The sequence below is a fragment of the Lampris incognitus genome, chromosome 4, assembly GCF_029633865.1.
Source record: "Lampris incognitus isolate fLamInc1 chromosome 4, fLamInc1.hap2, whole genome shotgun sequence".
Lineage (NCBI taxonomy): Eukaryota > Metazoa > Chordata > Actinopteri > Lampriformes > Lampridae > Lampris > Lampris incognitus.
In genome coordinates this window covers 28324535-28348345 of record NC_079214.1, presented here as the reverse complement: position 1 = coordinate 28348345, position 23811 = coordinate 28324535, and the positions used below count along the sequence as shown (strand labels likewise).

Sequence of the window (23811 nt, the reverse complement as noted above, 5' to 3'; positions counted from 1 at the left end):
TTGGGGATACATTTATCAAATGGGTAAGATTGCTTTGTACAGGGCTTACTGCAGAAGTTTTGACGAATAGTAAGGTTTCTAAACCTTTTAACATTTGTAGAAGTTGCCCTCAAGGGAGCCCTTTATCGCCTTTACTTTTTATCCTAGCGATAGAACCATTTGCTATAGCGGTGAGGACACACAGCGATATTTATGGAATTTGAGAGGGACATCTGGAGCAAAGGGTAGCACTTTTCGCCGATGATGTGATATTAATGCTTAAAAATCTGCATAAATCTATCCCAGCGCTCCTAAGCCTTATTGAATCATTTGGGAAAATATCCAGTTATAAAGTTAATTACTCCAAATCATCTATAATGTTACTGAATGAAACGGAGAGGAAGAATGGTCTTGTTTATGCTTCTACCTTCAACCCAACAGACACATTTACATATCTGGGAATAAAAATTGTCCCTGAGGTGAATAAGATTGCTCAGTCAAATTATGAGCCCATCCTGGACGCTAGTATTGCTTCGATAGAGCGTTGGACATCCTTACCTATTTCAATGATTGGCAGGATTAATATCCTAAAGATGAATATACTTCCCAAATTTCTTTATTTGTTCCAGAATATCCCCCTACCCCCTCCTTCATCTTTGTTCACGAAAATCAAGAAACTGTTTACCAACTTTATTTGGCAAAATAAACGTCCTAGATTACGTCTATCTTTATTTTATCTACCATATGATTGAGGAGGCCTGAAATGTCCAAATATCCAATGGTATTACTGGGCAGCACAATTAATTATGTTTTACTTCTCATCTGGAAGTCCCCCAGCCTGGATTGATCTGGAAGCCTGCTCTGTTAAACCGGGCTTACCATTGCACCTGTATTTGTATTCAGCAGACCGTAAATATCTGAAGAAAAATACAGACAACCCTATAATATTGAATATGATTGATGTTTGGTTCGATGCTTGTAAGTATGTGAATATAAATATGTCCCGGTCACGCTTCAGTCCTGTTTGGGGTAATGCCAATTTCAAACCAGGGCAAAATGATAGGGGAGTTAAATTATGGGCTGAAAAGGGGTTAAGGAAAGTGCAAGACACGTACAGGGAGGAGGTTGAAGTATTCATGTCCTTTGAGGAAATGTCTACCAAATATGACATTCCAAGGAATCATTTTTTCAAATATCTTCAGCTAAGGAGTTTTATATCCTGTCAAAGCCATTCATTAGACATTCCTACCATTTCTATATTAGAAGTTGCAGTCACAAAACACTGTTATGATAAAGGTTTAATTTCAACTATGTATGACTTATTTGTATCTGGATCTGATGAATCATCAGAGACAAAACTGAGATTATGGGAGGGAGATATAGAGGAGGAAATATCTTTAGAAGAATGGAGTGAGGCATGTAAAGAGGCCCGGAGACCGACAGTTAGCAGCAACCTAAAGCTTCTACAGTATAAATGGCTGATGCGTACATATATAACTCCTGTTAAATTGCACAAGTTTAATGACAATATTCCTGATACCTGTATTAAGTGTAGTGAGGCAAGGGGGACGCTGTTTCACTGTATATGGGAATGTGTGGAAGTGAAAACCTTCTGGCAAGATGTTGTTGATATGATTGATCAAATTTTGTCAAAGAAATTACCATTGAGTCCAAAGCTTTTTATTCGTGGTTTATATCCTACCACCTCACATTTACATAGCAATGAGTTCAGATTTACAGATATGTGTATATTACAAGCAAAATGTGTAATTGCTCTTAATTGGAAAAGTGTTGATGGACCAAGAATTGGTATGTGGGTTAAAGAAATGGCTTCAAACATGTCAATGGAAAAGATAATGTATATTGTTAGACGTAAACAAAGTGTTTTTGATAAAATCTGGGGATTGTTTCTGTACTTCTTAAGACGTAATACTAATGTTGGTAACTTGCTTCATCAAGAACAAGCTCTGGGGGAGTAGAACAACTCTATCTGACTGTTTATATGCATAAAAGCAACTGGAAAAAAACCCACACCCTCTAATCAGTCTGTGAAAGAAATTATTATTATTTTATTTTATTTTATTATTTTTATTAATTTAATTTTTATCTATTATCTTCTTTAACCCCTGCTTTGAATTGTATTACTTGTTATAGGGACGGGGTTATGGGGGGGGTAGGGTGAAAATGTTTGCTGTACTGTGCTATTACTTGTTTTGATGTAATTTGCAAACAAAATTCAATAAATATATTGCTTAAAAAAAAGTAACTGCTTGTTTTCATCCTGTCTGCATCTGCTCAAAATTAGAAAAAGTATTAAACAAAAAAGAGCGAGTATAGAATAGAAGACAGTGTCTGGGGTGTGTGTGTGTGTGGGGGGGTGCTGGCTGTGTCAGTGTTGTAGAACACCTTGCCCCAGCTTCTCACATGTTAGGTGGTTAACGCTGGCATGTCACCCCTCTATTCGCCTTATATTCTTTTGGTTTGATGTGCAGGACCCTTACATGTGGCACCTATATCACATAGGTCTCAGTGTCTTTGTTGCCCCCATACTGAATAGGTGATTTGGAGGGGCTTCATTGTAATGTGTGTATTTCCTAGGATGCAAGAAAAAAAGCACAGATTTGCACCCTCAAAGTGGCCATGTGATACATCTTGTTTTTGTTTTTTTGAGATTATCATGGGAGCAATTATTTACCTTCCTAGGCCCACACCAACATGATTTCAGCATGAAAAAAATGTTTACTGCCCCTTTAATAGTAGACGATGAGACCCCCTTCACACCGTTGCTGTGCATTACACTGTTGTGCAATCATCGGTCAGTGACGCTTGATGTAAGCATCTCTTTATTTTTAGAACATGCCATTTCATTTGGTTGTGCTTCCGTTGCAATACTGAGCACTTGACAGTAAACATCCTTGAATGAAAATAAACCATATGATGGGCTCTTAATTTACAAAGTATTACTAAGGTCTGTCATGCATGTACCTGTCATTGACTCTAAATGGACATACTTCATTATTAAGGGGTATGAAACATAGGCTAAAAGAATCCTGCTTTAGCTGCAGTCCAGAAGCTGAAGTTTTCACCTTGCTACAGGCTCTGTCCCCACCCAAATAGCAATGTAACAATGCACCAATATCATACACTAGTAGATAGATGTACTTTATTAATCCCCTGTGGGGAAATTCATCCTCTGCATTTAACCCAGCCCAACACACACACTGGAAGCAGTGGGCAGCTGCTGTACAGTGCAGACATTGACAGGAGTGTTAACCTATGCATGTCTTTTGGTGGGAGGAAACTGGAGCACTCGGAGGAAACCATGCAGACACAGGGAGAACATGCAAACTCCACACAGAAAGGACCCGGGATGGCCTGTGGTTCGAACCCAGGATCTTCTTGCTTTGAGGCAACAGTGCTAACCACTGGGCCACTGTGCTGCCCCATACATCATTAACTCACAATTAGGGTGGTGACAGAGCCTGTAGCAAGGGGAAAATTTCTGTTGCTGGATTGCAGCAAAAGCAGAATTTTGAGCCTGTGCTTCCATGCCCCGGCATTGATATATGGGCAATATTCTGAAGCAATTCAGTAAGGCCGTAGTGTCTTCAGAGATGATGGGGATTAGAAGCTAGACTGAAATAAAGGTGGACACCATAGGGCGCTATAGGGATAGATATAATATCATGAGATAGAATTGTTAATTCTTCTTAGTAAAACTTGTTTATTGGTTCAGAATGTAGCCTATTTCACAAGTTTTTGGGCCTCCAATTCTCAGATGTGGCAGAGGACCAGATGTGCACCCCATCTCTGTCCAGCTCCAGGAGGCCTTCGTTGGTCAGAGTCAGTCGAACATGTGCTGACTCTCGTAGTAAGCTGTAGCTGTAGCTAGACCAAACCACCTTCCTATATTGTGTGTACATCACCAGGTTTCCATCTGCCTGGAGAACAATTCGCATGCCATGGCTGCCGGAGGTCTTTGTTTGCCAGGTGACAGAAGACTCAGAGATGATGGCAAAGTTGCCGTTATCCTGGGATTGGGAAATAAAACACCCACACAATGAAACACAAACACTTTTTTTCATTTCAACCAACAAAATGAGCATAAATAGTTGGCTCCCTAATAGTGGAGGCCCATTTCAACTCCCTGTCTGCCATCATCAGGTTAAAACTTGTCTTTGAGATGCACTTTGTTCCCATCTGCCCTAAGTCATGTTTCCCTCCCCCAAGTCTTCCCTTATACTTGTAATGTAACCCACTATGTTATGCACAAATTTAAAATATTTTTTTTCATTTCCTACTGCTTGGCAAGCATTTGTTCTTGACTCTTTGTAACGTTTACTTTTTTGGGCAAAATTACTTTGACCATTTCGGTCTTTGTGTAATATTTGTGAACTATGAATGTAAGGCCATTCTGCCGAGGCAGTCTCATCAGTCGCTCTAGAGATGTTACACCACAATGTAAAAAGATTATCACCCAAATGCCTAACGTAAAAATGGAAATAAAAGGTGCAATTCATTCTCTTTCAGTCTCATACATTGTTACAGAAGCCTCATTTGAAATCAATATGATGCAGAAATCACTTATGTGAGGCAACATAACATAACATGAGCTGGCAGTGGATAACACTCCCAAACCATGTGGGGCCTGCCCTCGTATCGTAAATGATGCTATTGTACTTGGCAGTGAACCATTTGATTGATGAGCTTTCATTCAGACTATCATGTTTTTCACTGAAAATGTGAATAATTAGCTGTTTTGCATACTAATCTACAGCAGCCCTCCTCTCGCATTCTATAATAATAATTCAATTTATATAGCGCTTTTCTAGACACCCAAAGCGCTTCACATTGAAGGGGGTAGCTGACTTCAACCACCATATATCTATATTCTGTATAAAGTATTTGATTTTTGTAATCTTAAAAAAAAATAAATGTTGATGTTGTTTGAGACCATTTTGTTTCATTTCAAATGATGATGACTTGGTTTTAAGATGAGGTCAGTCCCATCGTCATCGGTCTAGCTTTCTACATTCTCATTGTTTTCCACCTGGAAGACGGCTCTGTGTTTCCCGTCGACACTGGTGAGGTATTCGCCCTGACGAAGCTCCCCGCCCATATTGAGATGGTTTTCGTTCATTGTTAAATGGACCCAAAGGGGTTTTCCCCCACCCCCCAGTCTGCAAAAAAGAGGGTGGAATCAATCAGTCAGAGCTTTCTAACAGAAAAGATTGATGGTAACAGACGAGAGCAGATAAATCCATTTTATCCTACTACTGCAATGTAGCAAAGGAAACGGATGAAACAGATGTGGCGACCCCAAATGGGAGCAGCCGAAAGTAGTAGCAGAATGCAATATAGCCAAGCCCCTTAAAAATTTTATGTTTCTCGTTTTTACAAACAGGATGAAATAGGTATTTCAGTATGCACAATCGCCTGCAAAAACAGCTTTAGGTTACACGACAAATTGATGATTTTTCACGTTCTTCACAATAACTGTATTTTCTATATGATAATTGGCAATTTGATATAAGATTTCTGTCGCTCTTAAGTCTACAGTTGGCAAAGCGGTAGACTGTATGATGAAACGCGAACATTTGAAAACCAGAGGTGATAACTCACTTTTCAGTCAGGTTTCCGTGTGCTGTGTGATTTGCAGAGGTGACTCCTGCTAACCAAAGCCTTGCTTTATGGACACACTGGTTATATAGAGCTGGTGGAGGAGAACCTTGCATGTAAGGAAATAACGCATTCAAGAGTTACAAGAAATTCGTTTACAAGATTTTGTAATTTATAGGGTGGACTGTTGGTTTGCAATTCCCACAATTACGAAAGTTAAGTGACACAAAGAGGGCAACACAAGATTTGAATTAAAACAAGTGTGTTGAAAGACACACTTGCAGAAGTTGCCAGATTTCGCAATAAGCTTCCAATTTCAGTGAAATTGTCAGGCAGTGGTGGCCATCTCCTGCTTGTTGTTTAATTAAGGTTCTCTGCTCTAAGAACACACATGGCAAGAAAGCTGGTCAAACATCAGCAATGGTTTAAGACTATTCTGGTGGAGTACAATCACAATGTGGATTGGGAATTTATTAAAAAATTCACACACACACACACACACATTCATTCATATTAAATGAATGAATGCTTACGAAGCATCTCCTCTAAATAATGTGCCATTTTCATTATTTTCCAAGGGATATTATTATTATCATCATAATTATTATTTATTTTTTTGCTGAGGTTTGGGTCTTACGAGTGACTGACAAATGCTCTACCAGGATTTCCCTATGAACAACTTGGGGCCAGATTTTTGATAGCTATTATGATGTCTGATGATTTTAGATCTTCAAAGAGTCCATAAACTCTGTTTGTGTGTGTCTATGAGAAATTGTACATGCACTACTATGAAAGTAGGCAAGGAAACACACCACCAGTAAAGAAAATCAAACCAACAGGTATGGTTAAACAAGGAATCTGTTGGCTAGACTGTTTCAATGCACTTCTCACTGGTCTCCAAATGCTATGCAATCCAAATGCTCAAAAAAAAAAAAAAAAGAAAGAAAAACCCAGAGGGATACTATGTATTTGACTTTCAACCAGCCAAGACGTGCACAGAGGTGAAACTACCATATATGCAGGTAATGCAGCTGCACTGGGGCCCCGCATCAGTTTAGGGCCTGCATGCACGGACCCCTCTTTATCTCGCAACTATCATATCAAAGGCATTGAGTCTACGTTTTACGGTATGTACAAAAATGTGCAAAGTGTGCCCATATGTAATTATGGACATGTGTAATAACTATTGTGTGGCAAAATCCACACAGAAGAGTTAGCTAGCTGGCAAAGTGTCAAGACTTCACACAGCGAAAAGCCCGTAGAGTGTGCCTATGATGTAAGTAGAACCTATTTATCATTTATTTGACTAATAATCAGCCTACATACTTGTGTTTTGTGTTTATAAGGCCTATGCACACACATGAATAATGTTGTCTATATGTGGGTGTGCCGTCACCGATTATGTTTTCATGATGTTTCACATATGTTTTCATCTGTGTCAAGGTGCACTGTTACTGATAACGTGTGCATCTGGTATGGTGCTCTGACACCAGATTTTGTTAAGTAGGCTGGTCTATCACTATCTTGGCCTTGCTATTATGACTCCTCTTCTAGAGCACGGTGGTGTGTTCTCCTAGTAATCATTTCATTTAGGTGTCAACTGTGCAGTGCATTTCATTCTTGCTGGTTGTTGTAAAGCTGAGTGATTTTATGTCTTTCATTTGCTACTGACATGACATTATGTTACTGCTGATGGGCAGGCTGGGGCCCACTTTGACCAACTTGCATTGGGAGCCGACCCCTGGTTAGTGCGTATATAAAGCTTGAAACCTTGCTGCTGGCCTTCAGACCTGCCCAGAGAAATGGCTGGGCCCCTGAAAAGGTCCAGTGAATGGACCTTTCAATGCATGTGCATGCTCTCTCTCTCCTACTAAACACATACAATGAAAACAGAGAGACTTACTCAGTAACGGGGGCCACACACACACACACACACACACACACACACACACACACACACACACACACACACAGATACACAGACACACTACAGTAGAACTCGTTGACACACTTCAACACACCAAGGTCAATAATGATCTGCTACACTTACACAACACATTTGTTTGTAGGAAATGCAATTTACTACCTTACGGCTTCATCTTTGCCTGTTATATAGCTATATGTTCCTTGTCTTTCTGGATGCGAAGTCCTTTATAATGTCTTTAAAGTTAGTCTTTTTAGCCAGTTCACACTCAATGGCAAGTATTGCCATTATCATTGCTTACATTTAGGATGAACATTATTATTGCTGGCCTCCATGCCCCCCCCCCCCCGCTGGCTGGGCCCCAAAAAGCCCCCCCCCCTTATGAGCGACCCTGCTGGCCCTCCGGGCAGTTCAAAGAACTGCACCGACTTGCCTGTAAAACCACATTAATGTGAATAATCCTGCCCACCCTCTTTATTCTGACTCTGGAGGGCTACTTTCTACGGCCACCTCAAAAGGGCTGAATATTTAGTCACACAAATAAAATTGACTTGACTTGACTTGATCTGGCCCCAAACTGGTGGACCGAACTAAAAATCCAGAATCAGTTTTACTTGCCAGTTAAGTTCACAAAAGTCAGGGATTCGACTTGATGTGGTGCTAATTGACATACACAGACAAAAGACCATATTTTTAAAAAGTTAAAATTTTATACATATCTATATAAATTTTGTGTTCTCTGTGTATTAAAAATGTCGATTTCTATGTGTGTTACTTTGTGCAAGTGTTAAGTGATGTCAAGGCCTATGTACATGAGAGGTAAAATGACAATATAAAGTGGTTATCCTGTATGATACGCTGAATACCTGTTGGCTGAGTACCTTACAGTGATGTGAGGTGAATGGACCTGAACCCTTTATTTAATACACGACTCTCCTGTCCTCTATAGTGTCATGGGATGGATAAACACCAGCAGAGGGCCCTCTTTATATGCTAGTTTTTCTTTTTTAACCCACTCCAAACACTTTCACAATATCTCCTGTCAGGTGTAATTTGGTGTGTCTTTGCTAAAGTATCAATACTTTTTGTAATGTGCTTTGATGTGAAATACTGAAGTCAAGCATAATTTCGTGCAGCCATTAGAATGAGATTTTATAGCCTTCACAATTATCCTTCAGTTATTTATTTCACAATATTTATTCTAAACCTTGTACCTGCACTGTTTTTTTAATCGGGGGGGGGTAGCATCATCTTTTAAACAAAACGTTTTCCTGTTTTCATGGCATTAAGTGTAATGTTGGTGTTGCTTAAAGAATGAGTGGGACACATGTCTGTAGAGCACATGGTCAAAAATTCAGGAGATAGGGTCCGCGGTGGTGTAGCGGTCTAAGCATCGGCTTTGTGTCGATGCAGTTGCCCAATGAGGACCGGGGTTCGCGTCCCGGTCTCGTCAGACCAGACTATGGCCGGATTCGTTGAAGCAGCAATAATGGGCAGCGCTGTCTTTGGGGGGGGGGGGGGTCAGCTTGTGTTCGTCACACGAACGCGTGTGTGTGTGTGTGTGTGTGTGTAAAAAGCAGTAGTTTGGCCTGGATTCGCCTTGTCACGGAAGTGGCGAGGCGTCTCCTTCGAGACTGCCGGCCAGAGAGACGCAGTTGGCGAACGCGTGCAGTACGAGGGTGGGTGTTTGAATTAGAATAGGGAGCGATTGGGTGAGAAAGAGAAAAATCAGAAATAAATTTAAAAAAAATATAGGAGATAATCAGTGTTATCTTCTCAAATTAGAGGATATTTGTGTTCAAAAGCAATTCAAACGTTTAACGGGGTAGTGTGTGTGAGGAAGGGACCTCCTTTTACAACGCCACTGTGTGTTACAGACACACTAATGCGGCAATCAAAAGCAGGACAGTGACACATAATGTAGCCTCTTTATTTTCAAAATATGCCATAAAGCAAGGCGTTGGTTTTTCCATGGTGATTGACATACAGAGCAGCTGACAAAGTGAACATGCTGGAACATCCTTACATGAAGTATTACTGAGGCCTGTTATAGTGCTGCTATTAAGTTCAATAGATAGACATACTTTTCATAGAGATTATGTATGGTGAATTTACTGAAGCAGTTCAGCAGGACAGTAATATCTCCAGCAATGATGGGGCTTAGAAACTGGACAGAGATAAAGATATCTATCTTTATCTGTCTTTATCGCTACCATAGGAAAGGGGCCTATAGGAAGCAAGCAAGCAAAGTTGTATTTCTATAGCATTTATAGCACTTTTAAAAGCACAGTTACAAAGTGCCTTACATTCCACACACAAAATACAAACAAATACATAAAATAAATTGAATGAATATAAAAACATGGCATCGGGAGTAACAGACCAAGCTAAAAATGAAACAAAACAGAAGTCACAGGTGGGAATCTATAAAAAGGCTTGCCTGAAAAGATGGGTTTTTAGAAGCCGCTTATAGGGGTTGCTATAGTGCAACAAGGCAGTAAATGGTCATATTTCTCAGTAAAACCTGCTATTATGCACAGGGTGTTGCCTGAGTTTCATGGCCCTTAAGATAATAGCCCAGTAGAATTGGCAGAGGTCCAGATTTGCATCCCATCTCTGTCCAGTACCAGGTGGCCTTTGTCAGTCAGAGTCAGTCGAACACACTGTGACTCTGTGGGGCCGTAGGAGTCAGTGGACCAAACTACCCTCTTATCCTGCGTGTATATCACCAGGTTTCCATCTGACTGCAGAAGGAGTCGCATTCCCATGTGGCCAGACGTGTTTGTTTGCCATTTGGGGGTAGAATCAATATAGATGACAAAGTTGCTGTCCCCCTAAGGATGGAAAATAAAATGCAAATAAAAATAAAACACAAATTAAAATGGTGCTTGCAATTTTATCCCATGGTAGAGGCAAAAGCCATTAACTCACTGCTAGCTGAGGAACATTTTAACCCCCTATTCGCCGTCATGGGCTTAAAAATTGAAGACACACTACACATTCCCATACATATCCTCATTTCCTACTTGTAACCCGCTATGCTAATATGTCCATCCATCCATCCATTATCCAAACCGCTTATTCTGCTGTCAGGGTCGTGGGGATGCTGGAGCCTATCCCAGCAGTCATGTACAAATTTTAAAAAATTGCTTCATTGATCGTTTATTTTTTCTTTTCTTACCACATACTTACCCTTTGTTCCTGATAAAATCTTACTCTTGGTAACATTTACTGTCAGAGCAACATTACTTTGACCCTTCCAGTCTTCACTAACGTTTGTGATTGGTGACTTAAAGCCTGCTCTGCTGATGCAGTCATCAGTCACTTCAGATAAAGGCTGCACTATAATGAATAAAAATACCAACCAAATACTTAACATAACATTTTAGAAAAAAGAGCACATTTCATCCTTCTTTGGTGTCAACGATTCACAGAGGGCTCAGTTGTAACCAATATGATGAAGAAATCACTTATGTGCGAGCTTGTTTTTTTTTTTTGGACCCCCCCCCCTTTTCCTCCCCAGTTGTATCCAGCCAATTACCCCACTCTCCCAAGCCACCCCCTCTGCTGATCCATGGAGGGCTGCAGACTACCACATGTCTCCTCCAATACATGTGGAGTCACCAGCCACTTCTTTTCACCTAACAGTGAGGAGTTTCGCCAGGAGGATGTAGCGCATGGGAGGATCACGCTATTCCCCCCAGTCCCCCCCCCCCGAACAGGCGCCCCGGCCGACCAGAGGAGGCACTAGTGCAGCGACCAGGACACATACCCCCCCCCCCCCCCCCCCCCAGACACGGCCAAATGTGTTTGTAGGGATACCCGACCAAGCCGGAGGTTACACGGGGATTCGAACCGGCGATCCCTGTTTTGGTCATCAATGGAATAGACTGCTACGCTACCCGGACACCCACTTACGTGCAATCTAACAAGAGCTGGCAGAAGATATATAGATCCAGGTACAGTAAACACTCCCAAACAAGCATTTGGGGCCTGCGCTTGTGTCTTATATGATATTATATTTTGTAGTGAACCTTTTGATGGATGAGCTTTAATTCATTCATATGGCATTCATAATTATTCTAAGAGTAAGATATGCTTTATTAATCTCCGTGGGCAAATTCATCCTCTGCAATTAACCCATCCTAGCTGTGTAGTTAGGAGAAGTGGGCAGCCGCCAGGTTACCAACTCTGGTTCTTCTTTCCATTGCCTTGGTCAGGGGCACAGGCAGGAGTATTAACCCTAACATGCATGTCTGTTTGATGGTGGAAGAAAACTGGATCACCTGGAGGAAACCCATGCAGACATGGGGAGAACATGCAAACTCCACACAGAAAGGACCTGGGATGGCCTGGGGTTTGAACCCAGGACCTTCTTGCTGTGAGGCAACAGTGCTAACCATCATGGTGCAATGCCACCGTGGTGCAACTAGTTAGTACTCATTGTGAGGCTATGGTAATTTCACTGAAAATGTGAATCATGCATGCTAATCTAGAGCAGTCCTTCTCTTGCCTTTTATATCAAGTATTTGATATTTGTAATTTTATGAAATAATCCCCTCTTGTTGAGATCATTCTCAACATCAGTGATCTAGCTTTTACATCCTCCTTTTTTTCCAGCCTACCTGGAAGATGGCTTGGTTTTTCCCATTGAGACTGGTGAGATATTCATCATGACGAAGCTCCTCATTCGTATTGAGATGGTTCTTGTTCATCGTTCAGTGGACACAGAGGGGGTTTTCACTCTGCTAGAAAGACAGTGAAATTGGTCAGAGCTCACTGACATTAAATATTGTGTTTAATACAATAACAGATGGAAACAGATAAATGATTTGGGGAAGAGTACTATCCATCAATACCTGCAGTAAAGTCCATAAAGTTTAAAGAAAAAACAAAAAAGCTCAGTTTGTTTAGCTGTACCCAACAGGATAAAATAGCTAATTCAGTGTACACAGTAGCCTTCCACACAGGAAAAAACAGCCCTAGGTTACAAGTTAAATTGATACAGATTGTGAAAAAAAGAGACAGTTGTACTGTCATATATATTGCTTAACAGATTAGAATTTCCCATTCTTTGCAATAATTGTAGTTTCTAGATAATAATTTACAATCCGATATAAGATTTCTGTCGCTCTTAAGTGTACAGTGAGAAAAGCCAGTATGATGAAAAACTGTATGATGAAATGAGAACATTTGAAAACCAGAGGAGATAACTCACTTTTCATTCAGGTTGCTGTGTGCTGTGTGATTTGCAGAGGTGACTTCTGCTAACCAAAGCCTTGCTTTATGGACACACTGGTTATATAGTGCTCCTGGTGGAGGAGAACCTGTATGTCAGGAAATAATGCATTCAAGTAATTCTTGTTTTGGGGATGGCCACGGTTATGACATTTGTGACACAAGGGGGGGGGGGGGGGGTCAGATTTGAATGAGCACAAGCACACTGAAAGCCAGCCAAGCAGAAGTTGCTAGATTTTGCAAGGGGAGAGGCAAACGACTCCAATCATTGTCAGGCAGTGGTGTCTATCAAATTTAGTGTCTATTAGCTTTCCTACTGACGTTTTACCAAAATGACCCTCTAAACAATGTGGTTTTCAGTGATCTATTTGGGATAGTCTCTTTGCTGGGGTTTGGGTCTTGTCTTGTGCATGACTGACAAATGTTTCACCAACATTTTCCCCAGGAACTCTGTGGCCAGATTGTGCAAGATATTGGGACATCCGATCATTTTAGAGCATCAAAGAGTTACCCAGTTGTCCAAAAAACTGTGTGTGTGTGTGTGTGTGTGTGTGTGTGTGTGTGTGTGTGTGTGTGTGTGTGTGTGCATGTGCGTGCGTGTGTGTGTGTGTGTGTGAGTGTTTGTGAGTGAGTAATTGTACATGCACTTGTGCAAGAAAACCATTACATTACTGTAATAGCCCAGAAGACTGTCTTCAGTGAAGAAAATCAAACCAACCCAACGGGCAAAGTATGGACTCAATCTGTTGCTTAGACTTTTGCAATACATTTATTGCTGGTTTGCGAGACTGTGCAATACCACCACTACAAAAAATTCAGAATAGTACTGCCTGCTTGATTTTCAACCAGCTAAGGCGCACACATCTCACCCCTCTTTGTATACTTACAGGGACTACTGTTTGTTGCCTACATAATGTTTAAAACCTTGCTGCTGGCTTTCATGGCAGTTTCAAGGAACTTTACTGCAAATCCATATGACTGTTAAGACTTCTGCCCACCCTTTTCATTCTACCTCTGGAAGGCTACTATCTGTGGCCTCTTTGAAAGGGCCGAATATTTGGCCCAGGTTCTTCTCTCACCTGGCCTGAAAATGGTGAGATAAACTCCCGTCTTTTAATGGGGCTGCAGACTTGCTTACTTGAATGATTGATGATTTATTTCGAACATGTAAACAAGCAGGATACAGATAATCCATTGCCATTAATCTAAAGTGATAAACAAATCCACACATCAAACTCAAAGAACAAATCTCCATATACATCAGTTATTTGTTACATGTTGGAAACAGTCAGCAGTAATGCGGATGTTGTACCGGACCGTTGTGGTGAAGAAGGAGCTGAGTTGGGAGGTAAAGCTCTCAATTTACCAGTCAATCTTCATTCCAATCCTCACCTTTGGTCATGAACTTTGGGTAGTGGCCAAAAGAGTGAGATCGCAGATACAAGCGGCTGAAATGAGTTTCCTCCGTAGGGTGTCTGGGCTCAGCCTTAGAGATAGGGTGAGGAGCTTGGACATCCGGAGGGAGCTTGGAGTAGAGCCGCTGCTCCTTCGCATCGAAAGGAGCCAGTTGAGATGGTTCGGGCATCTGATTAGGATGCCTCCTGGGTACCTTCCTTTGGAGGTTTACCGGGCACGGCCAACTGGGAGGAAACCCCGGGGTAGACCCAGAACTCGCTGGAGGGACTACATGTCCAATCTGGCATGGGAACACCTTGGGATCCCCCAGGAGGAGCTGGAGGGTGTTGCTGGGGAGAGGGATGCCTGGAGTGCCCTATTTAGCTTGCTGCCACCGCGACCCGACCCCGGAAAAGCGGCTGAAGATGAGATGAGATGAGATTAGATGAGATGTTGGAAATGGAGTAGGAGGAAGTATACACTTATTTTTTCCTACCCCTTCTCACCTACTCTTAAGCTAATTCAGCTACTTTACATTACAAAAAGGAAAAGAAAAAAAATTATATATACCAAAAAATATATGGCAAAAAGATATCTATCTATCTATCTATCTATCTATCTATCTATCTATCTATCTATCTATCTATCTATCTACCTGTCTATCTGTCTGTCTGTCCAGGGTGTCTCCCTGCCTGCCACCCAATGACCACTGGGATAGGCTCCAGCATCCCCACAACCCTAAGAGCAGGATAAGCGGTTTGGATAATATATATATATATATATATATATATATATATATATATATATATATATATATATATATATATATATATATATGTATGTAGTGGCACGGTGGCGTACTATCTGAGTTTGAGCCCCGGGGTAATTCAACCTTGGGGGTCGTCCCCAGTCGGTCATCCTCTGTGTAGAGTTTGCATGTTCTCCCCATGTCTGCGTGGATTTCCTCTGGGTGTTCCAGTTTCCTCCCATAATCCAAAGACATACAAGTCAGGTGGATTGTCCGTACTAAATTGTCCCTAGGTATTAATGTGTGTGTGTGTGTGTGTGTGTGTGTGTGTGTGTGTGTGTGTGTGTGTGTGTGTGTGTGTGTGAGCCATGTGATGGCCTGGCGACCTGTCCAGGGTGTTTCCCCGCCTGCCGCCCAATGACTGCTGGGATAGGCTCCAGCATCCCCGCGTCCCTGGGAGCAGGATAAGCGGTTCAGATAATGGATATATATACACTCACTGGCCGCTTTATTAGGTACATCTTGCTAGTACCGGGTTGGACCCCCTTTTGCCTTCAGAACTGCCTTAATCCTTCGTGGCATAGATTCAACAAGGTACTGGAAACATTCCTCAGAGATTTTGGTCCATATTGACATGATAGCATCACGCAGTTGCAGCAGATTTGTCGGCTGCACATCCATGATGCGAATCTCCCAGTCCACCACATCCCAAAGGTGCTCTATTGGATTGAGATCTGGTGACTGTGGAGGCCATTTGAGTACAGTGAACTCATTGTCATGTTCAAGAAACCAGTCTGAGATGATTCGAGCTTTATGACATGGCGCGTTATCCTGCTGGAAGTAGCCATCAGAAGATGGGAACACTGTGGTCATAAAGGGATGGACATGGTCAGCAACAATACTCAGGTAGGCTGTGGCATTGAAACGATGCTCAATTGGTACTAAGGGGCCCAAAGTGTGCCAAGAAAATATCCCCCACACCATTACACCACCACCACCAGCCTGAACCATTGACTACTCAGTTGAGTTCCGTACGCTATCAGCGGAGAACGGATGGAACAACGAGTCCCTCCAGGCCGGGTTTTCCAACTGTCTAAGCGAATCCATAAAGGACGAATTGGTTTCCTACCCCGAGCCTGGAGGGTTGGAGGAATTGGTTACCCTGGCCATTCGTGTGGACAAACGTCTCCGGGAGCGGAGGAGAGAGAGGACGCGCCGCTTTCCTGGTCACAACAACTTTCCACGGGCCACACCTCCAAACTATGGGGGCCGAGCTCGCTCGACTGAGGCTGCCGTCCTCCGAGAAAGCCCGAGGCGTGACTCTTCCCCAGCTTCGGAGCCGATGCAACTCGGCCGCTTCCGGCTCAACCCGGAGGAGCGTCAACGCCGCATCACCGAGAACAGCTGCTTGTATTGTGGTCAGCCTTGTCACTTTCTCGCCTCCTTCCCTCACCGTCTGTCAAAACTAGCAGGCTCACGAGGGAGGGGGAGGATCCTCGTGAGCCCAACTGTCTGCCCCCTGTCTCCTCGTCCACGTACCCAGTTGCAAGCTACCATCAGTTGTAAAGGTAAGTCCACTAAACTTTTGGCTTTAATTGACTCTGGAGCTGATGAAAGCTTTTTGGATGCAAGTGTTGTGAAGCAGCTAGGTCTTGCCACTGTGAGTCTGGACCAGCCTCTTGAAGCTAATGCCCTGGATGGACGTCTCCTGGCCCGGATAACCTCTAAGACTGAGACTGTGCGCCTCCTGTTGTCGGGAAACCATCAAGAGGAGTTAAGTTTTTTTGTTATCAATTCTCCATTTGTTCCCATTATACTTGGTCATCCCTGGCTGGTTAAGCATAGTCCCCATATTGATTGGTCATCGGCCAGAATTTCAAGTTGGAGTCCCGTCTGTCATGCCATATGCCTCCGGTCTGCTCTGCCTCAGTCTGTCCCCTGTCAGGTGTCAAGCCCTGGCTCCAGGAATGCCAAGCCCGATGCTCTGTCTCGTGTGCAGGGGGAGGAGTCTGAGCCCAAGCTCCAACCTGACACCATCGTTCCCTCTACCTGTGTGGTTGCGGCTGCGGCTGTCACCTGGAACATTGAAAGGGAGGTCATGGCAGTACAACAGACTCAGCCTGACCCAGGTAACGGTCCCCCGGGGCGCTTGTTTGTTCCAGATGCTGTTAAATCTAGCGTGTTGCAGTGGGCTCACTCTTCCAAACTTACCTGCCATCCTGGAGTAACCCATACCCTAGCCTTCCTCCGCAGGTGGTTCTGGTGGCCTTCCATGACACTGGGTCTTTTGTTTCTGCCTGTCCTGTTTGTGCCCAGAATAAGCCCTCCACTCGGGCCAGTGCCGGTCTGCTGCGCCCCCTGCCTGTTCCACACTGTCCCTGGTCGCATCTGTCCTTGGATTTCGTCTCTGGTCTGCTCGCCTCCGACGGTAACACCGTTGTACTGACTGTCGTTGATCGCTTCAGTAAATTTGCTCACTTTTTGCCCTTGTCTAAACTGCCTTCAGCCCGAGAGACTGCGGATCTGCTGGTCAGGGAGGTTTTCCGGGTCCACGGTCTTCCCCGTGATATAGTGTCTGACCGTGGCCCCCAGTTCACTTCTGCTGTCTGGAAGGCTTTCTGCTCTGCCATCGGTGCCACCGTCAGCCTGTTATCGGGGTTCCATCCTCAGACCAATGGCCAGGCCGAGAGGGCCAACCAGGCATTGGAGACTGTTCTCCGCTGTCTGGTGTCTGCCAACCCATCCTCTTGGTCCTCACAACTTCCCTGGGTAGAATATGCCCATAACACCTTGCCATCTTCTGCTACTGGGTTGTCCCCTTTTCAATGCCTTTATGGCTATCAGCCTCCCCTTTTTCCTTCTCAAGAGGTAGACATTCCGGTTCCGTCTGTCCAGGCCCATGTCCGTCGGTGCCGTCGGACCTGGCGGCGAGCCCGTGCTGCACTGCTCAGGACCTCCGGCCGTTACCAGCGCTTGGCGGATCGTCATCGCACTCCTGTTCCGGACTACTCCCTCGGTGACCAGGTATGGCTCTCTACCAAGGATCTGCCCTTGAAATCGGACGCTAAAAAACTGTCCCCCAGGTATATTGGTCCCTTTCCCATTGTCAAAGTCATTAACCCCTCTGTGGTCTGTCTGAAGCTGCCTCGCACTCTCCGGGTTCACCCTTCCTTCCATGTGTCCTGCCTCAAACTTGTCTCTACCAGCCCTCTAGTTCCTCCGGCCCCCCCGCCCCCACCTCCTCGTCTGATCAACGATCATCCGGCTTACACCGTTCGTCGTCTCCTGGACTCTTGTTGCCGCGGTCGCGGCCTGCAGTATCTCGTGGACTGGGAGGGATATGGCCCGGAGGAGAGGTGTTGGGTCCCTCGTTGCCTTGTCCTGGATGCGAACCTCATCCGGGACGTCCACAGGACGCACCCTGATGGGTCTGGTAGGTCGCCCGGTGGCGCCCCTCGGAGGGGGGGTACTGTCACAGCCTCTCGCCCTTGACATCAAAGCGATCGCCCTTGACACCTGCTGACCCCCCCTCCTTCACCCCGGTACACCAGCTGGCCATCAAAGCAATCGCCGCTCTCCCTTGACATCAAAGCGATCGCCATCACCCTTAAAAAGCCTCCACTGTGGACCAGTCTTCACTGGAATGTCGCCATTCATGGACTTCTGCCTGCCTGTCTACCTGCCCCCGAGCCAACTCCTGCTCTACCCCTGAGATCGGTCACTTCAATAAAGACTTGATTTCCTCCCTTACCTGGTTGTCCCGTCTGCTTTTGGGTTCTTTCCTGATACGTGACAATAAGACTAGTGCAAGATCTTTTAGAATATAGTCATCTAATAAAGGATAAAGGATTCATTATATTCATTGACTTCTACAAGGCCTTTGATATGTTAGACGTCAGTTTCTGTTCAGACTTATATGTGTATGGATTTGGTCCTAAATTCTGTAACGTAACAGAATCCTTTTATAACGACACAACTAGTTCAGTAGCACTCCCTCGAAGTACCTCCCCTCACTTCACCATCAATAGAGGGGTTAAACAAGGATGCAACATTTCCCCATGTTTATTTATTTTGGGAGGAGAAAACTGTTAAAATGACCGCCATGGTCGTTCTAGTAGTTTTTTAAAGTTCCGGTCATTGTTTGGGACTGTTTAAATGGTTATTTTCAGTTCTTTTTCTTTACATTCCACATTTTATAGGCCATGTTACGTTTGTTAGATTAGCAATATGTGTGTTGTCCGTTTGGTTTTTCAGGTAATATTTTTACTTTTTCAATTTTGTTATTCAAATTCGACCATGTCTCTCTGATGGCCTTTCCATCGGTACCCTCTGAGGGCACAGCACCAATAGACGTGTTCCCTTGTTTGTGAAGTAATACTTGGGGTAGTATTGGTGGAGGATCAATGACCACACCGGGTTATAGAACTCAGGTTTAATCGTGGCTCAGTAGGCAGACGTAATAACCATACATGGTAGTGGTGTAACCATAATAACAGTCCGGGTAGTACATAACACCTAGTGTAGTTCCAGTGGATATACATGGCGTTATATCACTACATCCCCCGTTTAGTTTTCAATTTTTTCATTACACAGAGGTTGCCTTCTCTTTTTTTTTTTTTTAGACAACACACTCAGAATTGTCCATCTCAAAAAACAATAAACATATTCAGAGCCCTCCTTTTGTGTGTGATTGTCTCTACTCATAGTCCTTGTAGTGAGCTGGTTTGGAAACAGCTCTTCCAAATCTTGTGCGTACTGTCTTGTGTGTTTCACAGGTTTGGCTGGAAGAAGTTCCAGCTGCATGAGTGTCCCGTTGAGGTTCTGTGAAGCGGGTTCTTGCGCTCCTCAGTGTATGGGGGTGGTGAATTTCCCGCAGGTGGCTCCTGCCACGTCTGAGTTTGTTCCCATTTGATGTTTGCACAATGTAGCTCCTTGGCTCATCGCACTTTTGTACGACGGTGGCTGGATACCAAGTCCCTTTTTCCTTGTTTAGGACAGATACGTGCTGTCCGGGACCGAGTGGAGGTAGTGCTCTGCCGCTGCTGCGGTCATGATGTTCCTTCATGTTTGCTGTTCTCTGCTCCAGGTGGAGTCGGTTTTCCTCCTTGCCTGGGTCCCCTCGACTCGGCAGCAGGGTGGTGACCGGCCTTCCGAAGATCAGTTCTGCTGGTGATGTTAGTTTACTGTCGATGGGTGTTGCTCTGACCTGTAGTAAGGCCACTTGTATGTTACCTCCTTGTCTCATGGTTTTCTTCACAATGGATTTGATGTGTCGCACATGCCTCTCAATGAATCCATTGCTTTTTGGATAGTGGGGTGAGCTTGTCACGTGCCTGATTCCCCAGTCAGCCGTGAATTTCTGGAACGCGTGCCCCGTGTACTGGGGTCCATTATCTGTAAGTATCTCGTCAGGCCTTCCAAAAAGAGACATGTACATTTCCATTTTTTGTGCAACTGCCCGGCTGGACACAGGCATGGGCATTTCATCCACTAGAGGGAACTTGGAATATCTGTCCACAATCAGTAAATACTGATGTCCATCGATCTCGAATAGATCAGGAGCTAGGGATTGCCATGGTTTTGACGGTGTGTTGTGTGGGTTGAGAGGTTGCTTTGGATTTGCATCCTGATGTTCCACGCATACGCTACATGACCTGCAGACTCTTTCGATGTCATCGTTCATTCTGATCCAGTAGACACTTTCTCTCGCCAGTCGCCGTGTCTTTTCGATGCCCTGGTGTCCTACATGCAGCTGTTCGAGTATAGAATCAGTCATGGAGTCTGGGATGAGCCCCTGTCTGCCTTTGAATATGACTCCTGCTTCAACTGCGAGCTCGTCTCTGAATGACCAGTACTCACGTAGTTGTCTTGGTAGAGCTTTGATGTTGTCTGGCCATCCCTGGTGGATCAGCTCTTTCAGTGCATTGAGTCTGGGGTCGCTGGTGGTTTCCGTGCGGAGTGCGTCCTGTTTCTCGGAAGAGAAGTTTATCATTGCAACAGTGAGCATCTCTGGATCCTCGACTTCTGCCTCTATTCCGTCAATGCGCTCGTCCAGCTCGATGTTGCTGTTGTTCTCAGGGTTGGGTAGTCGGCTGAGTGTGTCTGCCAGGACCATCTGGTTTCCTGGTCGATACGTGACCTCGTAGTTGTATCCTTGTGTTTTTATCAGTATTCGCTGAAGCTGTGGCGGGGCGGCATGCAGTGGCTTTGTGCATATGGTAACGAGGGGTTTGTGGTCTGTAACTACAATGAATGACTTCCCATACAGGTAGGTATGGTATCGCTGCATTCCATAGACTATGGCCAGCATTCCTTGCTCTATGTTGCTGTACCTGGATTGGCAGTCGTCCAGTGTCTTTGAGCCAAAAACTATGGGTCTTTTGTTCTGCACTAATGCCACGCCCAGTCCTTTCTGTGATGCATCGACCTCAAGTGTCAGAGGTGTGCTTGCATCATAGTACTTCAGGCAGTCATGTTCGTTGATAACTGATTTCAGGTCCTCAAAGCTCTTTTGGTGGTCAGTGTCCCATGTCCAAGGCACGTCACTTTTCAGCAGCACCCTCAGTGTGTGTGCCTTGTCTGCGAACTTTGGGATGTAGGGTGACAGGTAGGTCAGCATCCCCAAGAATCTGCTCAGTTCATCTTTGTTCTGGGGTGTCGGCATTTTCTGGATGTCCCTGATTTTGGCTGGGTCAGGTTTGATACCTTTGTCTGTGTACAGGTTGCCAAAGAATGAGATGCTTGTCTGTTTGATTGTGCACTTGTCACTGTTGTCTTGTGGTGTGTGGCACTTACTTCCCCCGCTCCTGCTCTGGCTGGAGTGTTCCTGGCACTCTCGTTTGGCCTTCCTGCAGCACCGCTCCCAGTGACCTTTTGCACCACATGCATTGCATTCATCATCATATACAGGACATCGACGTGGTTTGTGGCTTCTCCCACAGTTACGACATATGCGGTCCCTGTCCACAGCGTGGATTCTCTCATTGTGTGACAGGCTAAGTTTGTCTAACTGTTCATTGCCTGCTGTCAGGGCTTCATATTTTGGTCCCTCGGCCAGAACCTCTGCTAAGGAATATCCTTTTGGTTTGCTGTATAGATCATTCCTCAGGGCATCATGGGGAGTGCTCGCAATAATAAGCTCAATCATATGCTCGTTAAGCTCTTCGTCTGAAAACTGACATTTCTGTGCTAGTGTTCTGGCTCTGGTCACAAAATCATCAATATTCTCATCTGGTTTCTGTCTGTGTTGCATCAGTTGCAGTCTATGGATTCTGAAATTTACGTTCAACTTTAGCTGTTTTTCAAAGAAGTCCCATAGTTTGGCAGGCTTGTTCTTTTCATCATCAGTGAGACCACTGGCGTTCAGTCTTTTTAATCCTTCATCTCCGATTCCACGACATATTTTCCTAGCTTGTTTAGCTGCGCCATTTATTTCTTCATCTTCTAAATACAGAGTCATTTTCTGTTTATACAGTGAAATTGCCTCACCCAGGTCCGGGTCGGACCAATTCATCGTCGGTAGATGCGATGCCATGACGTCTCCTGTTACTAGCTAGCTAGTTAGCTTTGCGGCTAGCTCAGCTCCGGCGCACTCTTGCTTGAATGAGGACAGAAATTATCCACGGACAATTTTATCAGTCTATCTTCATTCTTCATAGAGAGTACTTTACCGCTGCCACCATGAAGTAATACTTGGGGTAGTATTGGTCGAGGATCAATGACCACACCGGGTTATAGAACTCAGGTTTAATCGTGGCTCAGTAGGCAGACGTAATAACCATACATGGTAGTGGTGTAACCATAATAACAGTCCGGGTAGTACATAACACCTAGTGTAGTTCCAGTGGATATACATGGCGTTATATCACTACAGTTTGCAGCCACCAAATGTGCGTGCGCAGATTTTGAAGCAAAAAGGGGCCACGAGTCTTGTACTTGTAAACGTTACTACGTTCATTTCGAAGAGATCATCACGCAGAAATTGAATTAAAACAAAACGGAGTGCCCCAGTTGTTGCGCTGTCGGTAGTACAAATCATAAAGATGGTAAAACAAGCATCTGCATTTTTATCGCATGCCGAAAGGGAAAACTCCAATCGAAAAACAAAGAAGACAGGCGTGGATTCATGCGATCCGTCGGGAGGACTGGAAGACGTGGTCAGAAGAGCAAATATCAAACGTGAAGGTTTGCGGAGAACACTTCATATCTGGAAAATGTATCCGTTTCTTACACAAATAAGTACTATTGTGATTGAAAATACGTAAGTAACAGCTCTAAATGGGATACTGTCCCAGTAGAGCAACTGCCAAACTAAGGTTTGAGTAGTTAATACCCACCCTTCCTCAAATTTGACAACGATTCCATCAGCTTTCTTGTGTCATGATGTTTGAGGTCATAATTTGACCCCAGCCTCAATCTCATAACCGTACAAACAATTTCAACTTTTGTTGAATACAAACAATTCAACCGTACAAACTACAAGGGCTTACCTTTGATTTGATGACACAAAACTTGTTTTCCCTCGGTAACAGATGGTAAAAGCAGTCTTAGACATGTCCACCAACAAAGTAATCGTATGCTTCTAAACACTTGCATGCCTTCATTGATTCTTCCGTAAATATAATTGGTATGTTTGTGAGGTATTTGATCACACCCCTTCAGCCGATGTTTAGCAACTTCGTGATATTACTTGTCAACAGAGCTCCAGAAAGCATAAACGGAGCGGGAAGTTTTTCTCCAGTGCTTAGCGTAAGTTTCGACTCGTAATGCTTTCTGTCTTCCTTGTTTAGACCTTCAAAATATTCTGAGATTTCCGTTTTCTTAAATTTATAAATTTTCTCCGTTTAATTTTAACTTTTATACGCTTTCATCTGAGTCTCATCGGTAGTACGCATGTTGTTTCTCGGCC

At 44.0% G+C, this 23811-nt stretch overlaps 2 protein-coding genes across 2 annotated transcripts; both read right to left on the bottom strand.

Moving 5' to 3' along the window:
• Positions 1-3691: 3691 nt before the first annotated feature.
• On the bottom strand, positions 3692-5639 carry LOC130111946 (B-type lectin plumieribetin-like). Its single transcript, XM_056279249.1, has 3 exons — positions 5602-5639; positions 5030-5159; positions 3692-4010 (listed from the first exon to the last, which is right to left on the bottom strand). Exons 2-3 carry the CDS (start codon positions 5117-5119, stop codon positions 3729-3731), a joined length of 372 nt encoding a protein of 123 aa, XP_056135224.1. The 5' UTR covers positions 5120-5159; positions 5602-5639; the 3' UTR covers positions 3692-3728.
• Positions 5640-9445: 3806 nt separating this feature from the next.
• On the bottom strand, positions 9446-12776 carry LOC130111318 (B-type lectin plumieribetin-like). The gene is made up of 3 exons (XM_056278464.1): positions 12741-12776; positions 12148-12270; positions 9446-10356 (listed from the first exon to the last, which is right to left on the bottom strand). The coding sequence occupies exons 2-3, from the start codon at positions 12235-12237 to the stop codon at positions 10087-10089; spliced, it is 360 nt and encodes a 119-aa protein (XP_056134439.1). The 5' UTR covers positions 12238-12270; positions 12741-12776; the 3' UTR covers positions 9446-10086.
• Between the last annotated feature and the right edge of the window lie 11035 nt (positions 12777-23811).